General features: G+C 45.1%; 1 protein-coding gene across 2 annotated transcripts in view; it reads left to right on the top strand.

Annotated features, from left to right (window-relative positions):
* Positions 1 to 244: 244 nt before the first annotated feature.
* The window catches only part of PEX14 (peroxisomal biogenesis factor 14), a 99,515-nt gene continuing 90,057 nt past the window's right edge, over positions 245 to 9,702 (top strand). Inside the window, exon 1 of one of the 2 annotated variants that reach the window (XM_054009168.1) lies at positions 245 to 289. In XM_054009168.1, the coding sequence (XP_053865143.1) occupies positions 254 to 289 (36 nt within the window). In that variant the 5' untranslated portion in view covers positions 245 to 253. The remainder of the gene's footprint in view (positions 290 to 9,702) is intronic. The other variant, XM_054009169.1, reaches the window with a different exon arrangement.

Below are 9,702 nucleotides of genomic sequence, written 5' to 3'. Positions count from 1 at the left end.
TATGACCAAAAAATAACCTCAGAGCTAATAAGCAAATACATGAAAAATAACCTCACAGCTGAAACTGCTCACGACCGCCCCACAAGCTGTGCCCTGCGACGGAGACCGGACAGACTCATTGCAGGTAGGGGTCAAGGCAGCCCCCCAGGGCTGAGGCCTATCAGTTTATCGGAAAGTGACTGCTTCTGCCTGAGCTCGGGGCTGAGGTAGTTCCATCCATAGGGAAGGGGATGGATTAGCCGGGTCTGGAAACATGGCCTCCTCAGAGCAGGCAGAGCAGCCCAGCCAGGTAAACGGGGCCGGAGGCTTCCCCTCGCGCGCTGGTAGCGGGGTTGGGGTTTGTGCCCCACCCGGGGAGAGGTGCGCGCCCCCTGCTCCCCCACATAACTCCCCATGGGGAGCGTTGGGTGCGCCCTGCCCCACTGTCTGACCCCCCCCGTGGGGAGGGGTGTGTGCCTCAGGTCCCCCTCCCCCCATGCAACCTCCTCTGGGGATGGGGGTGTGCGCCCTGCCCCCTGTGTAGCCCCCCATGTAACCTCCTCTGGGGATGGGGGTGTGCTCCTTGCCCCCTGTGTAGCCCCCCATGTAACCTCCTCTGGGGATGGGGGTGTGCGCCCTGCCCCCTGTGTAGCCCCCCATGTAACCTCCTCTGGGGATGGGGGTGTGCGTCCTGCCCCCTGTGTAGCCCCCCCATGTAACCTCCTCTGGGGATGGGGGTGTGCTCCTTGCCCCCTGTGTAGCCCCCCATGTAACCTCCTCTGGGGATGGGGGTGTGCGTCCTGCCCCTTGTGTAGCCCCCCCATGTAACCTCCTCTGGGGATGGGGGTGTGCGTCCTGCCCCCTGTGTAGCCCCCCATGTAACCTCCTCTGGGGATGGGGGTGTGCGTCCTGCCCCCTGTGTAGCCCCCCCATGTAACCTCCTCTGGGGATGGGGGTGTGCTCCTTGCCCCCTGTGTAGCCCCCCCATGTAACCTCCTCTGGGGTGGGGGTGTGCGTCCTGCCCCCTGTGTAGCCCCCCCATGTAACCTCCTCTGGGGATGGGGGTGTGCTCCTTGCCCCCTGTGTAGCCCCCCATGTAACCTACTCTGGTGATGGGGGTGTGCGTCCTGCCCCCTGTGTAGCCCCCCCATGTAACCTCCTCTGGGGATGGGGGTGTGCGCCCTGCCCCCTGTGTAACCCTGCCAGGGGGAGGGTGTGTGTGCCATGGATCCCCCTCGCCTATATTCCTCCACCCCATGGGAGTTTGCGTGTATGTGTATGAGAGATGCATCAAGGTCCCCCTCTTCCTCCTCCAGCTTGTGCCCTTTTGCTCTCCAGGGAAGGGAGTCTGTGAGCCATGGGTTAGAAAAGTGTATTGCTGCTCTCTTTCCAGCTGGGAATGCTGAAGCCCTGTAAGTGACTCCCTTGCCATCATATGAAACCTTGGTCTACCTTGATTGTGACTAGGGAGGGAGTTGCCTTATTTGGCTGCAGTGTTTTTTTTTTTTCCAGATTGTCTATCTGGTCTGATAGGCAGGAGGCATATGTGATACCGTTACTGCTAACCATGGACTTTCCAGAATCGGGCCTCTTAGTCCCACTCTCTAGTCTGTGCTTTAGCAGGAACTGATTTATGAGGCTCAATACACTATAATAATCAAATGCAGTACTAAATGGGAGAGACATTCAGGCCAGGCCCCTTGACAGTACCAGTGTTTTTATTTCTGGATCTTTAGGTAAAATTTGATAAAGCGTTTGAAATAGAAAAAATATAGTTAGAGAGAGAAGGGAGATCTGACTCATTTCAGCTGGGATTTGGAATGAGTTAGACATCAGTGGGATAGTGTGTGATAATAGTTGGCAGGTGTGGCAGAGAAAAAGGTTTGTGCACCAACTATGTTAAGGATATCACTGCGATGAGTACAACATAAATACCTTGATAGACTGAGCCCTGGTTTACGTGTCAAATTTAGATTGACATAGCTACATCCCTGAGCACTGTAGTTAAGCCGACCTAACCCGTGGAGTGTGGCTAGGTTGACAGAACAATTGACCTAGCTACTGCCACTTGGAGAGGTGGATTACCTGTTATGACATTCTGGGGTGCAATCCAGATCAGTGAGGGACTGTGTCACCCCTGCCCTGCAAACTTGGATGCCTTGCAATGCTGTGCTACTGTAGCTCCCACCTGAGCTGCTCACAAACAGCCTTCCACCATGCAGATAACACCCTGAATGTCTGTGTGTAGCTGCAGCCTGCCAGTCAGTCACACTCTGGCTTCTACCAGCCTTGGTTACCACTTGTGTGATGACCCCAATACACTCCCAGTCCCTGCTTTTCCTCCAAAACTTGAGTTCTGCACTGTCCATCCCTCTCCTGGATAATCCAGATATATCAGGTCAGTTGCTCCTCTATAGGGATCAGTATACAACAGTTTGCTACCATAAATGGAGTTACCCACACAGTTCACAATGCTGGATTAGTTTTGATTAAAGAATAAAACAAGTTTTCGAGGAGTTAGGTTTTAAGTTAGTACAAGTATAAAGCATTAGAGTCAGAAATGGCTCTGAGAGAGAAAAAGATAAAATTCTTCCCATTACTAAATTTAACATACTAGACTTGGGTTCAGATAAAATTCTTACCACGTGATCCCAGCAACAGGGCTGACTAGTTTTCAGGTCAGGATCTCTCCCAAAGTCTAATGGCTGCTGCTTTTGTGTTCTTAGCTGAAAAAGAGAGAGAAGGATAGGGAGAGATAACTTGGGGTGTTTATGGACCTCACTTTTATAGTTCAGTCACTCTTTGAAAAGTATTTCGCTGAGGGTTACCCTTAGATAAAGTTAATTCCCTCTGAGAGAGTGGAGTCAAGGAGTCTGGTGGTGAAAGAGGTTCCATGCTGTTGTTTGCTAAGATGCAAATCTGTTTGTTCCAGCCCCCATTGCTTGCCAAAGAATGGCCACTTGATAGGTGATTGCCCATCAGATTTGGTGACACTTGGCTAGCGGCATCAGCTTGTCCTTTGTCTTTGAGAAATAGGTTTGCCCACTCCCCAGACTTATCGGGTAAACCCACTTCAGTCATGATTTCAGCTTATGTTCATAACTTTACATATAATGTTGCTACGTACATTTCATCATGATGTTATTGATCAGTGTGTTATTAGTTTTCAAATGATATCTCGCAAGGCATATATAATAGCATGACGGATGTGGAAAAACCTCTTCAGTTGATGTAGGAAGCATCTACACTATGGAGTACTGTGGCATAGCTTCAGTACTGTGCCTGTGCCGCTGTAGCACCCGTAGCGTAGACATGCCCTGAGTGGGGAGGGAAGTAGGGACACACAAGGCCAGTGAGGTTGGCTGGAGCAAGCACTAGGAGGGTATTAAAGACTACGAGGACAATTTTAAACTGGATCCTGAAGCGAATGTAGGAAGCCTGAGGGGGAGATGGAGGCTGTAGCTGCTCTGTATGTGTGCAGTTCTGCACGTGGTGGTACTTGGGAAGATGATAGGGGAGAGAGCTGAAGTATAATGAAGAGGGGAAGGGAGGTATGAAGGCCTGGGTGAGGTTTCAGCAGCAGAGAGGAATGTGATGAAGTTAATACTGCCTCCAACAGAGTTCATGGTCTCCTAGGCCTTGTCCACATACAAACTTGGACTTGTTTAACTAAATCAATGTAAACCCCTCTATGGACACTCTTATTTTGGTTTGAGAGTGGCTAATTTGGATTAGTTTAAATTGGTTGGAAACAGGTTTAAACTAAACTTTGAAGTTGATAGTCATGAATATAAATCAAAAGCTAGGAATTGTAGAAAATTGATAAGGGAAACAAAGGGACACAAGGAGAAATCTTTGGCCAGCAGAGAAAAGAATCCTAACAATAGTACTGGTCCATTACTAAATGGAAATGCTAGAGCAGTGGTTCCCAAACTTTTACAGCCTGTGAACCCCTTTCACTAAAATGTCAGGTCTCGCGAACCTCCTCCTAAAAATGAATATTTCCAGGGATTTTCTCCTTTACCTGAGTATAAATTATAAAAGCAGTGATCTTGGAAATATAAAATTTGTTTTTATAACATGCTTATTACACACTATTTATTATTATTTATCATTACAGTATTTTTATTACGTTATGAAAACGGCAACACTCTTCCAAGATCTCATTTTTGTAGCTTTTATCACTTTGAATAAGCCTGTTATAAGACAAGGCTCATATGTTTCATCAAGGAGTATCAGATGTGAAACAGCAGGAAGATATTTAAGAAGCCAACTCAAAGAGTTCCTCCTACACAAGCATTCAGGTCTTGAGCAGTCCAGGCAAACAACGCACGTTACAACAAAGCTTAAACCTGTTCTTCATAATAATTTTAAAAACAATACTAGCTGCCTATTTCATTTTAAAAACCAAAAAATATCCACCTCCCTTTCCATTTCTTATAAGGAGTCTTGAAGTTTAAATCTCCTCAGTGTGATAGATACGCTTGCTTTGATCTGCTTAGCTCTTGGAAGTCCAGGGGCTCCGGGCTGCTGGCCCCGTGCCGGGGTCCCTAGGGACAGCTCTGTCCGCCATTAGGGAATTTTTTCCCCGAGAACCCCCTGTAACATTTCGTGAACCCCCAGGGGTTCATGAACCCCAGTTTGGGAACCACTGTGCTAGAGTGATCAATAATAATGAAGAAAATGCAGAAATATTCAATAAATATTTGTGTTCCACATTTGGGAAAGAAACAGACGATGAAGTCATATTATATGATAACACTTTTTCCATTCCACTGGTCTCTTAGGAGGATGTTAAACAGCAGCTACTAAAGTTAGACATTTTTAAACCAGCAGGTCTGGATAACTTGTGTATAAGAGTTTTAAAAGGCTAGCTGAGGAGCTCACTGGATTGTTAATGTTGATTTTCAATAAGACTTGGAACACGAGGAAAGTTCCAGAAGACTGGAAGAAACAAGTGTTGTGCCCGTATTTAAAAGGGATAAACAGAATGACCCAGGTAATTATAGATCTGTCAGTCTGACATTGATTCCAGGCAAGATAATGGAGCAGCTGATATAGGATTCGATTAATAAAGAATTAAAGGAGTGTAATATAATTAATGCCAATCAACACGAGTTCATGGAAAATGGATCCTATCAAACTAACTTAATATGTTTTTGGATGAAATTACCAGTTTGTTGATAAAGATAATAATATTGATGTAATATACTTAGACTTCTGTAAGGCAGTCGACTTAGTACTGCATGAAATTTTGATTAAAAAACTAGAACGCTACAAAATTAACCTGGCACACTTTAAGTGGATTAAAAGCTGGCTAACTGATAGGTGTCAACATGTAATTGCAAATGGGGAATCGTCAAACAGGTGTTTCTAGTGCAGTCCTGCAGGGCTTGATTCTTGGCCCTACACTATTTAACATTTTTATTAATGACAGCAAAGAAAACATTAAATCATCACTGATAAAGTTTGCAGGTGGGACAAAAACTGGGGGTGTGGTAAATAATGAAGACAGGTCAATAATTAAGAGCAGTGTGGATCGACTGGTAAGCTAGACTCAAACAAACAATCTGCCTTTTTATATGGCTAAATGTATACATCTAGGAACAAAGAATGAGGGGCATTACTTACATGATGGGGTTCTCTATCTTGAGAGGTAGTGACTCTGAAAAAGAATTGGGGGCATGGCAGATAATCAGCTGAACATGGGCTCCCAGTGCAACACTGTGGTCTAAAGGGCTAATGCAGTCCTTGGATAAATAAACAGGGGAATCTTAAGTAGGAGTAGAGAGGCTATTTTATTTCTGTATTTGCACTGGTGCAATCGCTGCCGGAATACCGTATCCAGTTCTGGTGTCCCTAATTCAGGAAGGATGTTGATAGAGTTTGGAGAAGAGCCATGAGAATGAGGAAAGGATTAGAAAATATGCTTATAGTGATAGACTCAAGAAACTCAATCTATTTAGCTTAACAAAGAGAATACAGTATTAAGGAGTGACTTAAATACAGCCTATATCTACCTGGGGAACAAATATTTAATAACAGGCTCTTCAATTTAGCAGAGAAAGGTATAACACGATCCAGTGGGTGGAAGTTAAAGCTATACAAATTCAGACTGAAAATAAGGTGCAGATTTTTACAAGTGAGGGTAATTAACCATTGGAACAGCTTACCAAGGCTTGTGGTGGATTTTCCATCACTGATAATTTTAAAACCACGATGGGATGTGTTTCTAAAATATCTGCTCTAGGAATTATTTTGCGGAAATTCTGTAGCCTGTGCGCTATAGGAGGTCAGACTAGATGATTGCAATGGTCTCACCTGGCCATACAATCTACGAATCCATGAAAACGTAAGTAAGGCTGTTCATGCAGAGGTCTGCACTTGTTTAGATACATTATTTTAAACTCAAACCTTTGCTTGTACCAGTGCAGATCTCTACATGGACCCAGCCCTAAGGTGATGCTAGCAGTTTAGGGAGAGGTTTGCTGGACTTTCGGCTTTTCACTGGCCAATCATCCTTGGTGGTACTTTTTGGCACAGGTATTATGAGCCATTGTCACTCACCTGGGTGAACATCTCAACAAGATGAAAATTTGGGAAAGATTGGGACTGACATGTGGGTCACCTGGAAAATCTGCCCAGGCTGTTAGCTTTAAGCATTCTAGAAAGGAATCTGATAAACTGTAGTGCCACCTGGAAAGTCTGGTTGCCTGAGAAGTAGTCAGGGTTCTTGTGAATTGCCTGGAGGGACAAGGAAGTTATGTACACTGTCATCTTCACCCATCCCCCTGTTAAGACCTTTTATTACAGTTATCCAGAGCTGCAGTGCCTCAAAAGAAGGTTTAACATTTGAAAATGGAAACTCCTCTCTTTCTCATAAGTCTAGTAAATGTGACCTAGTGTTTGGCTCATAAGAACCTCCTGGGTTTTAATCCCAGCTCTGACACTGACTTCTCTGTGACCATGTGCAAGACATGTCACCTCTACCTGTCTTGGTTTCCCAATATGAAAAATGGGGATGGTAATGGTTTATAAGTTCATAGGGTGTCAGCGTTTGTAAAGAGCTAAATGGTGTTATTACTCTGTCCGCTTTCTCTCTGTCAAGAAGAGTTTGAGATAGGACAGAATATTCCTTCCGCTGGCACATGCTGCTGAAGAGTAATTGTTCCACATTAGGGCAATTATTGTCTGTTTAATTGCATTGGGGAGAAGGGAAATAGCTTCTCTGGATGGGCTGGAATAACAATGTCTTGCTGCCTGAAGTCTGTGGGGGTGGAAGGGGCTGTCTAACCCTTTTCTTGGTGGACTCCACTGCAGCCTGTGTGGAAGTGCTGGCATTCCACGCATTCGCACTCCCTAGGGATGTTATCACTCCAGGAGTGACCCGGCTGCTACATAGGGCAGCTCTGGAGGTGTGTGTTGCCCCAGGTGTGTGAGGCAGCGCTGAAAGTGTGGTTAAAGAGCAGCTGCTGATCTGTGGTAGTCTTTAAAAGGATATTCTACTTTGGAATAATCCTGCTTGCATGTGACATTTTCTCCCCATCCCTGCCTACTACTCTGTGCACCTGAGTGGAAATTAAATAGGATCGTTGTTGTTCTCCACATCCATCAGCTTTGGCTGCTGACTTCCCCACCTGGAGTCCTCACCCTCTGTCTGTGACATTGTTAACATTTCCACTGCAGTGAGTTGAGTCCTCCCGCATGACTTGATCCTGTGAGATGCCAAGTGCTCTCCCCTTCCATTGACCTCAGTGGGATTTGAATGCACCCAGTAACTTGTAGTGTTGAGTTGAAACACAGAATGAAGCCTCCAAGAGAACAAGGGGTGGCTGAACTCTTAAGGGAGACGTTGTTGAGCTAAAAAAAGTCATAACAGATGTCTTTACCAATATGACTAATGCAGAGTCCAATCCAACTCTCATTGAAATCAGTGGGAATTTTGACATCAGTACCTTAAATTGAAGCTGAAAGAACTAAAAAATGCACTTACTTTTCCCCATGGATGCTGTTTGTTTATTGTTTGCACATAGTTCAGCATGAGGTGTGGAGTATTATCACCACCCTGTGTGGCCTATTAATACTTAGTCCTCAGCATGTTTCCTGTTAAAATTCTAAAAAGGCCATAAATGTTTTTATTGGGGTTTGTAAAAGATTTATTTTTTGTTGACTAAATATACTTTTGGTGTCTTTTTAGAGTCATGGACTGTGACAGTGCGTCCTTTAAGAAATCAAATAACAATGAAGATCCTACTTTTCTGTGAATGTCCCTAATAATATAATCAGGGGAAGAGTAGAGAAACAGTGCAAAGAGTTGAGCAGGACTGTTTTTAAAGATCAGTTTTCCTTGGGGCATCAGCTTTTCTGTTAACTCTAAACTCTATGGCAATAGACTTGATGGCTCAAGCTCAGCAAGCCACCAGCCCTGGCCTCTGATTTTTCTAGCAAACTCTGAATCCCGATACCACTGGAAAACCTAGAATTTATTTTAAAACGTTTGGCAGTGATGCTGTTGGGTTAGCTAACAATGGTTTAAATTTCCAAGCCACTTGGTTTGGGATACAAATGACACCTAATTAGCTGTATAATGATACACACAAGCTGAGACTCCTGTCACCCAGAAGTTAGCATGTACTATATCTGTGTGAGTGAGAAAAGGATTGAAACTATGGAGCGGCTGCCTGAGTGGGTGTGACATTCCCCCAGGGTACAATCTGGACCATTGAACAGCTGTCTCCTTAATTCTCTAGCCTGGGGTGCTTTTTACACTGCTATGCTGTCAGAACTTCCTCACCTGGCCTGCTCAGAGAGCCTTCAGCATGCAAATTCACTCCCCGCTAAATACATCAGCATTGTGACCAGTCACTCATGAATTACATACAGGGTGATACCTGCAAATTCTTAGGGCTAGTCTACGCTGGCAATGCTAAAGTGCTGCCGTGGCATCGCTTTAACGTGGCTTGTGTGGTTGTGGCAGAGCACTGGCTCCCAGCGCTCTAAAAAACCCACCTCCACGAGGGGCGTAGCTACCAGCTCTGGGAGCACGGCTCCCAGCACTGGTGCACTGTCTATACTGGCACTTTACAGCGCTTAAACTTGCTGCGCTTGGGGGGGGTGTGTCTTTTTTCACACCCTGAGTGAGAAAGTTGCAACACTGTAAAGTGCCAGTGTAGACAAGCCCTTAGTCCCAACCTTGTCTCCCCTCCCTGCCTCTCCCAGAAACGTGTGTCTTGTACTGTCCAGCACACTACTGAACAATGCAAGCTCATAAAAAGCCTGTCATTTCATCAAAGGAAAGTGATATATATGCATCAGTCTTGGTTATCCCAAATGGAGCTTCCCACACACTTTAATCCAAACACCCTGGTTAAGGTAAAACAATAAGATAAGTTTATTAACTACAGAAAGATTTTAAGTGATTACAAGTGATAATGCATAAAAGTCAAGATTGTTTACAAAAGAAATAAAAGAGTAAAAGGCAAGCTAATACCTGACTTAACAAGCTAAGTGAAAGTTAAAGCAAAGGTTTTGCCTCAGCGTACGCTGTTGTAAATTTCACAGGCTGGGTCTCCTTCCAGCCTGGGACCACTCCCCCCTTAGTTCAGTTCTTTGAGAGTCGTTGATGTCATGAGTGGAGAGATGGGAGCAGGAGAGGTAAAATCAAGTATCCTCCTGCTTTATAACTCAGGGTACGTCTACACTACCCGCCAGATCAGCGATCGA

The sequence above is a fragment of the Malaclemys terrapin genome, chromosome 19 (genome assembly GCF_027887155.1).
Source record: "Malaclemys terrapin pileata isolate rMalTer1 chromosome 19, rMalTer1.hap1, whole genome shotgun sequence".
Lineage (NCBI taxonomy): Eukaryota > Metazoa > Chordata > Testudines > Emydidae > Malaclemys > Malaclemys terrapin.
This window is presented reverse-complemented; position numbering and strand designations above follow the sequence as displayed.